Source organism: Oncorhynchus nerka, linkage group LG25 (genome assembly GCF_034236695.1).
Source record: "Oncorhynchus nerka isolate Pitt River linkage group LG25, Oner_Uvic_2.0, whole genome shotgun sequence".
NCBI lineage: Eukaryota > Metazoa > Chordata > Actinopteri > Salmoniformes > Salmonidae > Oncorhynchus > Oncorhynchus nerka.
The window spans coordinates 2488361-2507235 of NC_088420.1; the positions used below are offsets into that span (position 1 = coordinate 2488361).

Here is an 18875-nt window from a genome sequence, read left to right on the forward strand (position 1 = left end):
CTACCTGGTTAAATAAAGGTGTTCTCAACTAGCCTACCTGGTTAAATAAAGGTGTTCTCAACTAGCCTACCTGGTTAAATAAAGGTGTTCTCAACTAGCCTACCTGGTTAAATAAAGGTGTTCTCAACTAGCCTACCTGGTTAAATAAAATAAAGGTGTTCTCAACTAGCCTACCTGGTTAAATAAAGGTGTTCTCAACTAGCCTACCTGGTTAAATAAAGGTGTTCTCAACTAGCCTACCTGGTTAAATAAAGGTGTTCTCAACTAGCCTACCTGGTTAAATAAAGGTGTTCTCAACTAGCCTACCTGGTTAAATAAAGGTGTTCTCAACTAGCCTACCTGGTTAAATAAAGGTGTTCTCAACTAGCCTACCTGGTTAAATAAAGGTGTTCTCAACTAGCCTACCTGGTTAAATAAAGGTGTTCTCAACTGGCCTACCTGGTTAAATAAAGGTGTTCTCAACTAGCCTACCTGGTTAAATAAAGGTGTTCTCAACTAGCCTACCTGGTTAAATAAAGGTGTTCTCAAGGTGTTCTCTAGCCTACCTGGTTAAATAAAGGTGTTCTCAACTAGCCTACCTGGTTAAATAAAGGTGTTCTCAACTAGCCTACCTGGTTAAATAAAGGTGTCTCAACTAGCCTACCTGGTTAAATAAAGGTGTTCTCAACTAGCCTACCTGGTTAAATAAAGGTGTTCTCAACTAGCCTACCTGGTTAAATAAAGGTGTTCTCAACTGGCCTACCTGGTTAAATAAAGGTGTTCTCAACTAGCCTACCTGGTTAAATAAAGGTGTTCTCAACTAGCCTACCTGGTTAAATAAAGGTGTTCTCAACTAGCCTACCTGGTTAAATAAAGGTGTTCTCAACTAGCCTACCTGGTTAAATAAAGGTGTTCTCAACTAGCCTACCTGGTTAAATAAAGGTGTTCTCAACTAGCCTACCTGGTTAAATAAAGGTGAAAAAATATATATATATATGTGTGAAAAAAAAAAGGGAAAATAAATAAACATAAATATAGGTTGTATTTACAATGGTGTTTGTTCTTCACTGGTTGACCTTTTCTTGTGGCAACAGGTCACAAATCTTGCTGCTGTTATGGCACACTGTGGAATTTCACCCAGTAGATATGGGAGTGTATTCAAATTGATTTACATTTACATTTAAGTCATTTAGCAGACGCTCTTATCCAGAGCGACTTACAAATTGGTGGATCTGTGTAATCTGAGGGAAATATGTGTCTCTAATATTGTCATATATTTGGCAGGAGGTTAGTTCAGTTCAGGTTAGCAGATGTTATTGGTCACAAACACATGGTTAGCAGATGTTATTGGTCACATACACATGGTTAGCAGATGTTAATGGTCACATACACATGGTTAGCAGATGTTATTGGTCACATGGTTAGCAGATGTTAATGGTCACATACACATGGTTAGCAGATGTTAATGGTCACATACACATGGTTAGCAGATGTTAATGGTCACATACACATGGTTAGCAGATGTTATTGGTCACATGGTTAGCAGATGTTAATGGTCACATGGTTAGCAGATGTTATTGGTCACATGGTTAGCAGATGTTAATGGTCACATGGTTAGCAGATGTTATTGGTCACATGGTTAGCAGATGTTATTGGTCACATACACATGGTTAGTAGATGTTATTGGTCACATGGTTAGCAGATGTTATTGGTCACATGGTTAGCAGATGTTAATGGTCACATGGTTAGCAGATGTTAATGGTCACATACACATGGTTAGCAGATGTTATTGGTCACATACACATGGTTAGCAGATGTTAATGGTCACATACACATGGTTAGCAGATGTTATTGGTCACATACACATGGTTAGCAGATGTTATTGGTCACATGGTTAGCAGATGTTATTTGTCACATACACATGGTTAGCAGATGTTAATGTGAGTGTAGCGAAATGCTTGTGCATCTAGTTCCGACAGTGCAGTAATTACCAATGAGTAATCTAACCTAACAATTTCACAACAACTACCTTACACACAAGTAGAGTACAGTATATACGAGTTCATTAGAACGTGCGTCGAAGATGTCGTTCCCATAGCAACGATAAAAACATTCCCAAACCAGAAACCGTGGATTGATGGCAGCATTCGCGTGAAACTGAAAGCGCGAACCACTGCTTTTAATCAGGGCAAGGTGTCTGGTAATATGTCCGAATATAAACAATGCAGCTATTCCCTCCGCAAGGCTATTAAACAAGCTAAGCGTCAGTACAGAGACAAAGTGGAATCTCAATTCAATGGCTCAGACACAAGAGGCATGTGGCAGGGTCTACAGTCAATCACGGACTACAAGAAGAAACCCAGCCCAGTCACGGACCAGGATGTCTTGCTCCCAGGCAGACTAAATAACTTTTTTGCCCGCTTTGAGGACAATACATTGCCACTGACACAGCCTGCAACGAAAACATGCGGTCTCTCCTTCACTGCAGCCGAGGTGAGTAAGACATTTAAACGTGTTAACCCTCGCAAGGCTGCAGGCCCAGACGGCATCCCCAGCTGCGCCCTCAGAGCATGCGCAGACCAGCTGGCCGGTGTGTTTACGGACATATTCAATGAATCCCTATACCAGTCTGCTGTTCCCACATGCTTCAAGAGGGCCACCATTGTTCCTGTTCCCAAGAAAGCTAAGGTAACTGAGCTAACGACTACCGCCCGTAGCACTCACTTCCGTCATCATGAAGTGCTTTGAGAGACTAGTCAAGGACCATATCACCTCCACCCTACCTGACACCCTAGACCCACTCCAATTTGCTTACCGCCCAAATAGGTCCACAGACGATGCAATCTCAACCACACTGCACACTGCCCTAACCCACCTGGACAAGAGGAATACCTATGTGAGAATGCTGTTCATCGACTACAGCTCGGCATTCAACACCATAGTACCCTCCAAGCTCGTCATCAAGCTCGAGACCCTGGGTCTCGACCCCGCCCTGTGCAACTGGGTTCTGGACTTCCTGACGGGCCGCCCCCAGGTGGTGAGGGTAGGCAACAACATCTCCTCCCGCTGATCCTCAACACGGGGGCCCCACAAGGGTGCGTTCTGAGCCCTCTCCTGTACTCCCTGTTCACCCACGACTGCGTGGCCATGCACGCCTCCAACTCCAATCATCAAGTTTGCGGACTGACACAACAGTGGTAGGCTTGATTACCAACAACGACGAGACGGCCTACAGGGAGGAGGTGAGGGCCCTCGGAGTGTGGTGTCAGGAAAATAACCTCACACTCAACGTCAACAAAACTAAGGAGATGATTGTGGACTTCAGGAAACAGCAGAGGGAACACCCCTATCCACATTGATGGATCAGTAGTGGAGAGGGTAGCAAGTTTAAGTTCCTCGGCATACACATCACAGACAAACTGAATTGGTCCACTCACACTGACAGCGTCGTGAAGAAGGCGCAGCAGCGCCTCTTCAACCTCAGGAGGCTGAAGAAATTCGGCTTGTCACCAAAAGCACTCACAAACTTCTACAGATGCACAATCGAGAGCATCCTGGCGGGCTGTATCACCGCCTGGTACGGCAACTGCTCCGCCCTCAACCGTAAGGCTCTCCAGAGGGTAGTGAGGTCTGCACAACGCATCACCGGGGGCAAACTACCTGCCCTCCAGGACACCTACACCACCCGATGTTACAGGAAGGCCATAAAGATCATCAAGGACATCAACCACCCGAACCACTGCCTGTTCACCCCGCTATCATCCAGAAGGCGAGGTCAGTACAGGTGCATCAAAACTGGGACCGAGAGACTGAAAAACAGCTTCTATCTCAAGGCCATCAGACTGTTAAACAGCCACCACTAACATTGAGTGGCTGCTGCCAACACACTGTCATTGACACTGACCCAACTCCAGCCACTTTAATAATGGGAAATGATGTAAATATATCACTAGCCACTTTAAACAATGCTACCTTATATAATGTTACTTACCCTACATTATTCATCTCATATGCATATGTATATACTGTACTCTAGATCATCGACTGCATTCTTATGTCACTAGCCACTTTAACTATGCCACTTTGTTTACATACTCATCTCATATGTATATACTGTACTCGATACCATCTACTGTATGCTGCTCTGTACCATCACTCATTCATATATCCTTATGTACATATTCCTTATCCCCTTACACTGTGTATAAGACAGTAGTTTTGGAATTGTTAGTTAGATTACTTGTTGGTTATCACTGCATTGTCGGAACTAGAAGCACAAGCATTTCGCTACACTCGCATTAACATCTGCTAACCATGTGTATGTGACAAATAAAATTTGATTTGATTTGAGATGAGTAATGTAAGGTATGTAAACATTATATAAAGTAGCATTGTTTAAAGTGACTAGTGATACATTTATTACATCCAGTTTTTTATTATTATAGTGGCTAGAGATTTGAGTCAGTATGTTGGCAGCAGCCACTCAGTGTTCGTGATGGCTGTTTAACAGTCTGATGGCCTTGAGATAGAAGCTGTTTTTCAGTCTCTCGGTCCCAGCTTTGATTCACCTGTACTGACCTCGCCTTCTGGATGATAGCGGGGTGAACAGGCAGTGGCTCGGGTGGTTGTTGTCCTTGTTGATCTTTATGGCCTTCCTGTGACATCGGGTGCTGTAGGTGTCCTGGAGGGCAGGTAGTTTGCCCCCGGTGATGCGTTGTGCAGACCTCACTACCCTCTGGAGAGCCTTACAGTTGTGGGCGGAGCAGTTGCCGTACCAGGCGGTGATACAGCCCGACAGGATGCTCTCGATTGTGCATCTGTAAAGGTTTGTGAGTGTTTTCGGTGACAAGCCAAATTTCTTCAGCCTCCTGAGGTTGAAGAGGCGCTACTGCGCCTTCTTCACCACGCTGTCTGTGTGAGTGGACCAATTCAGTTTGTCCGTGATGTGTACGTCGAGGAACTTAACTTACTACCCTCTCCACTACTGTCCCGTCGATGTGGATAGGGGGGGTGCTTTCTCTGCTGTTTCCTGAAGTCCACGATCATCTCCTTTGTTTTGTTGAATTTGAGTGTGAGGTTATTTTCCTGACACCACACTCCGAGGGCCCTCACCTCCTCCCTGTAGGCCGTCTTGTCGTTGTTGGTAATCAAGCCTATCACTGTAGTGTCGTCCGCAAACTTGATGATTGAGTTGGAGGCGTGTATGAGAACGCACCCTTGTGGGTCCCCGGTGTTGAGGATCAGCGGGGTGGAGATGTTGTTTCCTACCTCACCAACTTGGGGCGGCTCGTCAGAAAGTCCAGGACCCAATTGCACGAGCTTAATGATGAGTTTGGTGGTGGTGTTGAATGCTGAGATGTAGTCAATGAACAGCATTCTTACATAGGTATTCTTCTTGTCCAGATGGGATAGGGCCGTGTGCAGTGTGATGGCGTCGTTGGACCTATTTGGGGCGGTATGCAAACTGAAGTGGGTCTAGGGTGGCCGGTAAGGTGGAGGTGAAATGGTCCTTGACTAGTCTCTCAAAGCACTTCATGATGACAGAAGTGAGGGCTACGGGGTGATAGTAGTTTTTATTTATTTATTTAACAGCCTTTTTATTTTATTTTATTTCACCTTTATTTAACCAGGTAGGTGAGTTGAGAACACCTTTATTTAACCAGGTAGGTGAGTTGAGAACACCTTTATTTAACCAGGTAGGTGAGTTGAGAACACCTTTATTTCACCAGGTAGGTGAGTTGAGAACACCTTTATTTAACCAGGTAGGCCAGTTGAGAACACCTTTATTTAACCAGGTAGGCTAGTTGAGAACACCTTTATTTAACCAGGTAGGTGAGTTGAGAACACCTTTATTTAACCAGGTAGGCTAGTTGAGAACAAGTTCTCATTTACAACTGTGACCTGACCAAGATAAAGCAAAGCAGTGGAACACAAACCACAACACAGAGTTACACAGGGAGTAAAACAACAACACAGAGTTACACATGGAGTAAAACAACAACACAGAGTTACACATGGAATAAAACAACAACACAGAGTTACACAGGGAGTAAAACAACAACACAGAGTTACACATGGAGTAAACAACAACACAGAGTTACACAGGGAGTAAAACAACAACACAGAGTTACACAGGGAGTAAACAACAACACAGAGTTACACATGGAATAAACAACAACACAGAGTTACACATGGAATAAACAACAACACAGAGTTACACATGGAATAAACAAACATACAGTCAATAATAGAATATAAAAAGTCTATAAACAGTGTGTGTAAATGAGGTGAGATGAGGGAATAAATAGGCCATAGTGGCGAAATTATTACAATATAGCAATTATACACTGGAGTGATAGATGTGCAGAAGACGAATGTGCAAGTAGAGATACTGGGGTGCAAAGAAACAAAATAAATAACAGTATGGGGATGAGGTAGTTGGATGGGATATTTACAGATGGACTGTGTACAGATGTAAATGACCTGGTGTAAGTTAGAGAGGGAGATATAAGACTCCAGCTTCAGTGATTTCTGCAATTCATTCCAGTCATTGGAAGCAGCGAACTGGAAGGAAAGACGACCAAAGGGGGAGTTGGCTTTGGGGATGACCAGTGAATGGGATATTTACAGATGGGCCAGTGAAATAAACCTGCTGGAGCGCGTGCTACGGGTGGGTGCTGCTATGGTGACCAGTGAGCTGAGATAAGGCTTTACCTAGCAACGACTTATAGATGACCTGGAGCCAGTGGGTTTGGTGGCGAATATGAAGCGAGGGTCAGCCAACGAGATCATACAGGTCGCTGTGGTGGGCAGTATATGGGGCTTTGGTGACAAAACGGATGGCACTGTGATAGACTGCATCCAGTATGCTGAGTAGAGTGTTGGAGGCTATTTTGTAAATGACATCACCGAAGTCTAGGATCGGTAGGATAGTCAGTTTTACGAGGGTATGTTTGGCAGCATGACTGAAGGATGCTGTGTTGCAAAATAGCAAGCCGATTCTAGATTTAATTTTGGATTGGAGATGATTAATATGAGTCTGGAAGGAGAATTTACAATCCAACCAGAAACCTAGGTATTTGCCGTTGTCCACATATTCTAAGTCAGAACCGTCCAGAGTAGTGATGCTGGACGGGCGGGCAGCGAATGGTTGAAGAGCATGCATTTAGTTTTACTTACCTTTAAGAGCAGTTGGAGGCCACGGAAGGAGAGTTGTATGGCATTGAAGCTCGTCTGGAGGCGTCCAAAGAAGGGCCAGAAGTATACAGAATGGTGTTGTCTGTGTAGAGGTGGATCAGAGAATCACCAGCTGCAAGAGCGACATCATTGATGTATACAGAGAAGAGAGTCGGCCCGAGAATTGAACCCTGTGGCACCTCCATAGAGACTGCCAGAGGTCTGGACAACAGGCCCTCCGATTTGACACACTGAACTCTGTCTGAGAAGTAGTTGATGAACCAGGCGAGGCAGTCATTTTAGAAACCAAGGCTGTTGAGTCTGCTGATTAAGAATGTGGTGATTGACAGAGTCGAAAGCCTTGGCCAGGTCGATGAATACGGCTGCACAGTACTGTCTCTTATCGATGGCGGTTATGATATTGTTTAGGACCTTGAGCGTGGCTGAGGTGCACCCATGACCAGCTCGGAAACCAGATTGCAAAGCAGAGAAGGTTGGAAATGGTCAGTGATCTGTTTGTTAATTTGGCTTTCAAAGACCTTAGAAAGACAGGGTAGGATAGATATGTCTGTAGCAGTTTGGGTCTAGAGATCGGTAATCAACAGATTGGTAACAGGGGTTGCAACAATGGCGGCGGATAATTTTAGAAAGAGAGGGTCCAGATTGTCTAGCCCAGCTGATTTGTTCGGGTCCAGGTTTTGCAGCTCTTTCAGAACATCTGCTATCTGGATTTGGGTGAAGGAGAAGCTGGGGAGTCTTGGGCAAGTGGGGGTGCGGAGCTGTTGGCCGGGGTTGTGGTAGCCAGGAGGAAGGCATGACCAGCTGTAGAGAAATGCTTATTGAAATTTTCGATTATCATCGATTCATCGGTGGTGACCGTGTTCCTAGCCTCGGTGCAGTGGGCAGCTGGGAGGAGGTGTTCTTGTTCTTCATGGACTTTACAGTGTCCCAGAACTTTTTGGAGTTAGAGCTACAGGATGCATATTTCTGTTTGAAAAGCTAGCCTTTGCTTTCCTGACTGACTGTGTGTTTTGGTTCCTGATTTCCCTGAACAGTTGCATATCGTGGGGACTATTCGATGCTACTGCAGTCCGCCACAGGATGTTTTTGTTTTTGTGCTGTTCAAGGGCAGTCAGGTCTGGAGTGAACCAAGAGCTACATCTATTCCTGGTTCTACATTTTTTTAATGGGGCAGGCTTATGTAAGATGGTAAGGAAATTACTTTTAAAGAACGACCAGGCACCCTCTACTGACAGAATGAGGTCAATATCCTTCCAGGATACCCGGGCCAGGTCGATTAGAAAGGCCTGCTCGCAGAAGTGTTTTAGGGAGCGTTTGACAGTGATGAGGGGTGGTCGTTTGACTGCGGCTCCGTAGCGGATACAGGCAATGAGGCTGAGATCCTGGTTGAAGACAGCAGAGGTGTATTTGGAGGGCAAGTTGGTCAGGATAATGTCAATGAGAGTGCCCATGTTTACGGATTTAGGGTTGTACCTGGTGGGTTCCTTGATGATTTGTGTGAGATTGAGGGCATCTAGCTTAGATTGTAGGACTGCCGGGGTGTTAAGCATAGAAGCATATCCCAGTTTAGGTCACCTAACAGTCCGAACTCTGAAGATAGATGGGGGGCGATCAATTCACATATGGTGTCCAGGGCACAACTGCAAGCTGTAACAGGCGGCAACAGTGAGAGACTTATTTCTGGAGAGATACATTTTTTTAATTATTAGCCCAAGCCCCATAAGATATGTAAAGTCCGAGGGGTATTCAGGTCATCCCCATAAGAGTTAACAGGCATAAGGTCCTCTGCAGCTTTTTGTCCAGTGAGCTGAGAATTTGCCCAAGTCCATTGGCCAATCATGGTGAGAGCAGAGCAGACTGAGCATTCAACAGACCTCCCCACCTTATAGGGATGGGCAACTCCAGTCCTCGGGGACCAGAGAGGGCTCATTATTTCCCCCCATCCCTCGCAAACACAGCTGATTTGAAACTCATTGCATTTTGTGGCCTGTTGATTATTGGAGATCTGTTAGCTGTGGTCTGGATTCAGGACAATAGGCAGATGGGTCACAACCCCGGTTTTTGGAAGGGCTGTCTGATAACTGAAGCTATAATGTTGAAGAGGGTCTGTCCGTAGCCTACTGTCAGTCTACCGTCTGACTGGTGGACCTTCCCCTGACAGAGCTGTCCTGAACACATCCAGGACCATATCTGCTTTCCATACTGAGCCTGTTACGAGCCTGTTATGTCATGAACTTCCTCTCTGTCTCTGTCTTTGTCTCTCTCTCTCTCTCTCTCTCTCTCTCTCTCTCTCTCTCTCTCTCTCTCTCTACAGCCCTGACAGGAAAGATCCTCCACTCCATCTCAGCAGCAGGTTTTGAGATCTCAGCCCTGCAGATGGTAAGTAGCCTACATAGTCAGTCATCATAGTCAAATCTGTGCCATGCCACAGGGACCCACGGGTGATGATGATGATGGCGTTAACCTGTTTAGACCCACGGGTGATGAAGATGGTGTTAACCTGTTTAGACCCACGGGTGATGATGATGATGGCGTTATCCTGTTTAGACCCACGGGTGATGAAGATGGTGTTAACCTGTTTAGACCCACGGGTGGTGATGATGGTGATGATGGTGTTAACCTGTTTAGACCTACGGGTGATGATGATGGTGATGATGGTGTTAACCTGTTTAGACCTACGGATGGTGATGATGGTGTTAACCTGTTTAGACCTACGGGTGATGATGATGGTGTTAACCTGTTTAGACCCACGGGTGATGATGATGATGATGATTTCATAGCTCTGCCAGGCTGCCCTCACCTCTCTGTTCTTCTGGAAGGGGTCTCTGCCAGGCTGCCCTCGCCTCTCTGTTCTTCTGGAAGGGGTCTCTGCCAGGCTGCCCTCACCTCTCTGTTCTTCTGGAAGGCTGCCCTCGCCTCTCTGTTCTTCTGGGGTCTCTGCCAGGCTGCCCTCGCCTCTCTGTTCTTCTGGAAGGGGTCTCTGCCAGGCTGCCCTCACCTCTCTGTTCTTCTGGAAGGGGTCTCTGCCAGGCTGCCCTCGCCTCTCTGTTCTTCTGGAAGGGGTCTCTGCCAGGCTGCCCTCACCTCTCTGTTCTTCTGGAAGGGGTCTCTGCCAGGCTGCCCTCACCTCTCTGTTCTTCTGGAAGGGGTCTCTGCCAGGCTGCCCTCTGTTCTTCTGGAAGGGGTCTCTGCCAGGCTGCCCTCACCTCTCTGCTCTTCTGGAAGGGGTCTCTGCCAGGCTGCCCTCACCTCTCTGTTCTTCTGGAAGGGGTCTCTGCCAGGCTGCCCTCACCTCTCTGTTCTTCTGGAAGGGGTCTCTGCCAGGCTGCCCTCACCTCTCTGTTCTTCTGGAAGGGGTCTCTGGGTCTCTCTCTGCTCTTCTGGAAGGCTGCCCTCACCTCTCTGCTCTTCTGAAAGGGGTCTCTGCCAGGCTGCCCTCACCTCTCTGTTCTTCTGGCCAACCTCTCTGCTCTTCTGGAAGGGGTCTCTGCCAGGCTACCCTCACCTCTCTGTTCTTCTGGAAGGGGTCTCTGCCAGGCTGCCCTCACCTCTCTGTTCTTCTGGAAGGGGTCTCTGCCCTGTGCATCCCAATTACTTTAATTTGTGTAGCACATTTAATTACAGAGAAATCTCAAAGAAAAACAAAATAACTAAACAAAGAATACAAAAATAATCAAGACAGTTAAAATGAGGGAGAGAGTGATGGACAGTGTTGACCCTGGGGCAGGCAGGGGCACAGTAGGGAGAGAGTGATGGACAGTGTTGACCCTGGGGCAGGCAGGGGCACAGTAGGGAGAGAGTGATGGACAGTGGCAGGCAGGGGCACAGTAGGGAGAGAGTGATGGACAGTGTCGACCCTGGGGCAGGCAGGGGCACAGTAGGGAGAGAGTGATGGACAGTGTTGACCCTGGGGCAGGCAGGGGCACAGTAGGGAGAGAGTGATGGACAGTGGCAGGCAGGGGCACAGTAGGGAGAGAGTGATGGACAGTGTTGACCCTGGGGCAGGCAGGGGCACAGTAGGGAGAGAGTGATGGACAGTGGCAGGCAGGAGCACGGTAGGGAGAGAGTGATGGACAGTGTTGACCCTGGGGCAGGCAGGGGCACAGTAGGGAGAGAGTGATGGACAGTGTTGACCCTGGGGCAGGCTGGGGCACAGTAGGGAGAGAGTGATGGACAGTGTTGACCCTGGGGCAGGCAGGGGCACAGTAGGGAGAGAGTGATGGACAGTGTTGACCCTGGGGCAGGCAGGGGCACAGTAGGGAGAGAGTGATGGACAGTGTTGACCCTGGGGCAGGCAGGGGCACAGTAGGGAGAGAGTGATGGACAGTGGCAGGCAGGGGCACAGTAGGGAGAGAGTGATGGACAGTGTTGACCCTGGGGCAGGCAGGGGCACAGTAGGGAGAGAGTGATGGACAGTGTTGACCCTGGGGCAGGCAGGGGCACGGTAGGGAGAGAGTGATGGACAGTGTTGACCCTGGGGCAGGCAGGGGCACAGTAGGGAGAGAGTGATGGACAGTGTTGACCCTGGGGCAGGCAGGGGCACAGTAGGGAGAGGGTGATGGACAGTGTTGACCCTGGGGCAGGCAGGGGCACAGTAGGGAGAGAGTGATGGACAGTGTTGACCCTGGGGCAGGCAGGGGCACAGTAGGGAGAGAGTGATGGACAGTGTTGACCCTGGGGCAGGCAGGGGCACAGTAGGGAGAGAGTGATGGACAGTGTCGACCCTGGGGCAGGCAGGGGCACAGTAGGGAGAGAGTGATGGACAGTGTCGACCCTGGGGCAGGCAGGGGCACAGTAGGGAGAGAGTGATGGACAGTGTCGACCCTGGGGCAGGCAGGGGCACAGTAGGGAGAGAGTGATGGACAGTGTTGACCCTGGGGCAGGCAGGGGCACAGTAGGGAGAGAGTGATGGACAGGGGCAGGCAGGGGCACAGCAGGGAGAGGGTGATGGACAGTGTCGACCCTGGGGCAGACAGGGGACATGGAGCTGAAGCATTGTGTGGTACTGTGACGGTACTATAATATCTATGTAACTGACTGTTATGAATGAATAAAATAACAGTCAAAGCCGTTTTAAATAGGTCTACATTAATTTGAGGATGTTCTGATATTTCTATACATGTTATTTTAATGTGTATAAACTTTACTGAACAGCAGGACTGTTTACTTAATGATTAAAAGCAATTGTTTTGCTAACTTGGTCTGTCTATTAAACGTTCTACATCTCCTCCTCTTTCCAACTGGCCTCTGATGCTCCAGCAGCTATCTGCTAGATGTGTAGAGTGATGCTGGAGCAGCTATCTGCTAGAGGTGTAGAGTGATGCTGGAGCAGCTATCTGCTAGATGTGTAGAGTGATGCTGGAGCAGCTATCTGCTAGATGTGTAGAGTGATACTGGAGCAGCTATCTGCTAGATGTGTAGAGTAATGCTGGAGCAGCTATCTGCTAGATGTGTAGAGTGATGCTCAAGCAGCTATCTGCTAGATGTGTAGAGGTGTAGAGTGATGCTGGAGCAGCTATCTGCTAGATGTGTAGAGTGATGCTCAAGCAGCTATCTGCTAGATGTGTAGAGGTGTAGAGTGATGCTGGAGCAGCTATCTGCTAGATGTGTAGAGTGATGCTGGAGCAGCTATCTGCTAGATGTGTAGAGGTGTAGAGTGATGCTGGAGCAGCTATCTGCTAGATGTGTAGAGTGATGCTGGAGCAGCTATCTGCTAGATGTGTAGAGTGATGCTCCAGCAGCTATCTGCTAGATGTGTAGAGTGATGCTGGAGCAGCTATCTGCTAGATGTGTAGAGTGATGCTGTAGCAGCTATCTGCTAGATGTGTAGAGTGATGCTCCAGCAGCTATCTGCTAGATGTGTAGAGTGATGCTGGAGCAGCTATCTGCTAGATGTGTAGAGTGATGCTGGAGCAGCTATCTGCTAGATGTGTAGAGTGATGCTGGAGCAGCTATCTGCTAGATGTGTAGATGTGTAGAGTGATGCTGGACCAGCTATCTGCTAGATGTGTAGATGTGTAGAGTGATGCTGGAGCAGCTATCTGCTAGATGTGTAGAGTGATGCTGGAGCAGCTATCTGCTAGATGTGTAGATGTGTAGAGTGATGCTGGAGCAGGTATCTGCTAGATGTGTAGAGTGATGCTGGAGCAGCTATCTGCTAGAGGTGTAGAGTGATGCTGGAGCAGCTATCTGCTAGATGTGTAGAGTGATGCTGGAGCAGCTATCTGCTAGATGTGTAGAGTAATACGTCAACGCCCCTGTCATTGAATGTCTGCAACAGCATATTATGGGATGTGATGCAAATATTTCTGAGAAAAAACGACAGAAAACACATCTGACTTTGTTTGAATGGTTTTGTGCGTCGAAAATAGGATCTGTAAAAATAATAAATTTAAAAAAGATGATATATTTAACAACGACAACAAAAATGCCGGTGATCGTGTACATTGGCCAATTGCCGTAACCTCAGACTCCAAGTCCGTCGCAGCCCTAATGGTACTGTAAACCAGTGTATTAATTGCCGTAACCTCAGACTCCAAGTCCGTCGCAGCCCTAATGGTACTGTAAACCAGTGTATTAATTGCCGTAACCTCAGACTCCAAGTCCGTCGCAGCCCTAATGGTACTGTAAACCAGTGTATTAATTGCCGTAACCTCAGACTCCAAGTCCGTCGCAGCCCTAATGGTACTGTAAACCAGTGTATTAATTGCCGTAACCTCAGACTCCAAGTCCGTCGCAGCCCTAATGGTACTGTAAACCAGTGTATTAATTGCCGTAACCTCAGACTCCAAGTCCGTCGCAGCCCTAATGGTACTGTAAACCAGTGTATTAATTGCCGTAACCTCAGACTCCAAGTCCGTCGCAGCCCTAATGGTACTGTAAACCAGTGTATTAATTGCCGTAACCTCAGACTCCAAGTCCGTCGCAGCCCTAATGGTACTGTAAACCAGTGTATTAATTGCCGTAACCTCAGACTCCAAGTCCGTCGCAGCCCTAATGGTACTGTAAACCAGACATAATGTACAGTGGTCTGCTGCCACGTCAACGTTCTCGTCGGCAGCATCAAAGACCCGTTGTCAACCATCTGGTTGTGTACATGGAGCGCTGAGAGGGGCAGGGAGTTCTAGACCTTTCTAAGTAGGAACTGGTGTGGCTGGAAGAAACACTGACACAAAATGTCCCCTACAGATCAAGATCCTCCCCAGTCTGAACTCATGTAACTCATCTAAACATCTACGCTCCTCATGTCCATATCTACGCTCCTCATGTCCATATCTACGCTCCTCATGTCCATATCTACGCTCCTCATGTCCATATCTACGCTCCTCATGTCCATATCTACGCTCCTCATGTCCATATCTACGCTCCTCATGTCCATATCTACGCTCCTCATGTCCATATCCTCATATCCATATCTACGCTCCTCATGTCCATATCTACGCTCCTCATGTCCATATCTACGCTCCTCATGTCCATATCTACGCTCCTCATGTCCATATCTACGCTCCTCATGTCCATATCTACGCTCCTCATGTCCATATCTACGCTCCACATGTCCATATCTACGCTCCTCATGTCCATATCTACGCTCCTCATGTCCATATCCTCATGTCCATATCTACGCTCCTCATGTCCATATCTACGCTCCTCATGTCCATATCTACGCTCCTCATGTCCATATCCTCATGTCCATATCTACGCTCCTCATGTCCATATCTACGCTCCTCATGTCCATATCTACGCTCCTCATGTCCATATCCTCATGTCCATATCTACGCTCCTCATGTCCATATCTACGCTCCTCATGTCCATATCCTCATGTCCATATCTACGCTCCTCATGTCCATATCTACGCTCCTCATGTCCATATCTACGCTCCTCATGTCCATATCTACGCTCCTCATGTCCATATCTACGCTCCTCATGTCCATATCTACGCTCCTCATGTCCATATCTACGCTCCTCGTGTCCATATCCTCATGTCCATATCCTCATGTCCATATCTACGCTCCTCATGTCCATATCTACGGTCCTCATGTCCATATCTACGCTCCTCATGTCCATATCTACGCTCCTCATGTCCATATCTACGCTCCTCATGTCCATATCTACGCTCCTCGTGTCCATATCCTCATGTCCATATCCTCATGTCCATATCTACGCTCCTCATGTCCATATCTACGGTCCTCATGTCCATATCTACGCTCCTCATGTCCATATCTACGCTCCTCATGTCCATATCTACGCTCCTCATGTCCATATCTACGCTCCTCGTGTCCATATCCTCATGTCCATATCCTCATGTCCATATCTACGCTCCTCATGTCCATATCTACGCTCCTCATGTCCATATCTACGCTCCTCATGTCCATATCTACGCTCCTCATGTCCATATCTACGCTCCTCATGTCCATATCCTCATGTCCATATCTACGCTCCTCATGTCCATATCTACGCTCCTCATGTCCATATCTACGCTCCTCATGTCCATATCTACGCTCCTCATGTCCATGTCTACGCTCCTCATGTCCATATCCTCATGTCCATATCCTCATGTCCATATCTACGCTCCTCATGTCCATATCTACGCTCCTCATGTCCATGTCTACGCTCCTCATGTCCATATCCTCATGTCCATATCCTCATGTCCATATCTACGCTCCTCATGTCCATATCTACGCTCCTCATGTCCATATCCTCATGTCCATATCTACGCTCCTCGTGTCCATATCTACGCTCCTCATGTCCATATCCTCATGTCCATATCCTCATGTCCATATCTACGCTCCTCATGTCCATATCCTCATGTCCATATCTACGCTCCTCATGTCCATATCCTCATGTACATATCTACGCTCCTCGTGTCCATATCCTCATGTCCATATCTACGCTCCTCATGTCCATATCCTCATGTCCATATCTACGCTCCTCATGTCCATATCTACGCTCCTCATGTCCATATCCTCATGTCCATATCTACGCTCCTCATGTCCATATCCACATGTCCATATCTACGCTCCTCATGTCCATATCCACATGTCCATATCTACGCTCCTCATGTCCATATCCTCATGTCCATATCCACATGTCCATATCTACGCTCCTCATGTCCATATCCTCATGTCCATATCCACATGTCCATATCTACGCTCCTCATGTCCATATCCTCATGTCCATATCCACATGTCCATATCTACGCTCCTCATGTCCATATCCTCATGTCCATATCCTCATGTCCATATCTACGCTCCTCATGTCCATATCTACGCTCCTCATGTCCATATCCTCATGTCCATATCTACGCTCCTCATGTCCATATCTACGCTCCTCATGTCCATATCTACGCTCCTCATGTCCATATCTACGCTCCTCATGTCCATATCCTCATGTCCATATCTACGCTCCTCATGTCCATATCTACGCTCCTCATGTCCATATCTACGCTCCTCATGTCCATATCCTCATGTCCATATCTACGCTCCACATTCACACAGGTCATTTCAAAAGGGTCTCAAAAGTGACACATTTTCTACGTTTCACTTCAACTCAAATGATTATTTTTTTTATATGTTTGAGTTGCAGTCAGTTACTGATTACAGTTTTGCCTTCTCTTGTCTACTCACAGTTTAACATGGACCGGGCCAATGCAGAGGAATTCCTGGAAGTTTACAAAGGGGTTGTGACCGAGTACCCTGTGAGTACGGGAATATTTTGACATTTCAACACAGTTTGTAAACTATGTAAATATGCTAATTTATTCATACCACTGCGTGAAGGCACTCACACCTTTGCACAAGCACACAGGCAATTTATATTCTAGTATAAACTGGGTGGTTCGAGCCCTGAATGCTGACAGCCATATTCTAGTATAAACTGGGTGGTTCGAGCCCTGAATGCTAACAGCCATATTCTAGTATAAACTGGGTGGTTCGAGCCTTGAATGCTAACAGCCATATTCTAGTATAAACTGGGTGGTTCGAGCCCTGAATGCTAACAGCCATATTCTAGTATAAACTGGGTGGTTCGAGCCCTGAATGCTAACAACCATATTCTAGTATACCACATGCTGAGGCAATGTCTTTTTTTCTTAGATGCTGTTTGTTTTACTCACTGATACATGGTAGTTATACAGGGAATAGATATACCTTAGCTCTGGTAGACATTTTGTCTTTGTATCATATACATATGTATCCTTCTCAATCGCCTATAAAAGAGCCATTCTCCCCCCTGGAAGTCTGTCTGTTGCCAGAGGTGTTGAGGGTAGGGGACCTTGTCCGTTGCCTTGGAAACCAAAACACATCACCATTTAGACTGCTCTGATCTGATCTCTGTTCCTAGAAGCAGATTGCGTCCCAAACAAGGTGGGAAATTAACACCCAGCCAAATGCTGGTAGATGTAGACATCGGCTGGTAGAATGTCTATTCTTATCAGCCACATTGGCAGGTGGTCACACAGTGCATCTGGGAGCAGTTCGTTTTAATAAATCCCATTGGCAGGTGGTCACACAGAGCATCTGGGAGCAGTTCGTTTTAATAAATCCCATTGGCAGGTGGTCACACAGAGCATCTGGGAGCAGTTCGTTTTAATAAATCCCATTGGCAGGTGGTCACACAGAGCATCTGGGAGCAGCGTTTTAATAAATCAGGTGGTCACACAGAGCATCTGGGAGCAGTTCGTTTTAATAAATCCCATTGGCAGGTGGTCACACAGAGCATCTGGGAGCAGTTCGTTTTAATAAATCCCATTGGCAGGTGGTCACACAGAGCATCTGGGAGCAGTTCGTTTTAACAAATCCAAATAATGTGGCTGGTGGACCAGAAAGTACATGTCCCACCCTGGTCCCTATTCGGTGCACTACATTTGACCAGTGCCCATAGGGAATAGGCACAATTCTCTCTGGCACCATTCTCTCCGGCACCATTCTCTCTGGAACCATTCTCTCTGGAACCATTCTCTCCGGCACCATTCTCTCTGGCACCATTCCCTCTGGCACCATTCTCTCCGGCACCATTCTCTCTGGCACCATTCCCTCCGGCACCATTTTCTCCGGCACCATTCTCTCTGGCACCATTCTCTCCGGCACCATTCTCTCTGGCACCAGTCCTTCCGGCACCATTTTCTCCGGCACCATTCTCTCTGGCACCATTCTCTCCGGCACCATTCTCTCCGGCACCATTCTCTCTGGCACCATTTTACCTGTTCACCTTTATACCTTTGTTTTTACACTGCTACTACTTACTGTTTATTGTCTATGCAAATACCTCGACTAACCTGTACCCCCGCACATTGACTCGGAACCGGTATCCCCTGTATATAGCCTCGTTATTGTTATGTAATTTTGTTGTTACTTTTTGGTTTATTTAATTGATTTATTTTCACTTTTAGTTAATTTAGTAAATATTTTAAAGGTATTTTTGCCTCGTTACCGGCAATCCACGCTTTGGTTGTGTGGCTCAAAAGAAGACTATATATGAACAATACCAAGCCATTGCCACCAACCACTTATATTAGCATTTTATCATTAAAAAAACTATGGAAGTCAATGTACTCCAATGCAGCTAAGCTAACTGTTGTGAGTCTTTCTACAGAACATGGTGGCAGAGCTATGTTCTGGACCCTGCATGGCCCTGGAGATCAGAGGGACTGACGCCCCGAAGACCTTCAGGGAGTTCTGTGGACCAGCTGATCCAGTGAGTTA

General features: G+C 47.0%; 1 protein-coding gene across 5 annotated transcripts in view; it reads left to right on the top strand.

Annotated features, from left to right (window-relative positions):
- The window catches only part of nme7 (NME/NM23 family member 7), a 241436-nt gene that overhangs the window by 154947 nt on the left and 67614 nt on the right, over nt 1–18875 (top strand). For 4 of the 5 annotated variants that reach the window (XM_065009467.1, XM_065009468.1, XM_065009471.1 and 1 more), the window contains 3 exons: nt 9491–9555; nt 16802–16870; nt 18766–18867. In XM_065009467.1, the coding sequence (XP_064865539.1) occupies nt 9491–9555; nt 16802–16870; nt 18766–18867 (236 nt within the window). The remainder of the gene's footprint in view (nt 1–9490; nt 9556–16801; nt 16871–18765; nt 18868–18875) is intronic. The other variant, XM_065009469.1, reaches the window with a different exon arrangement.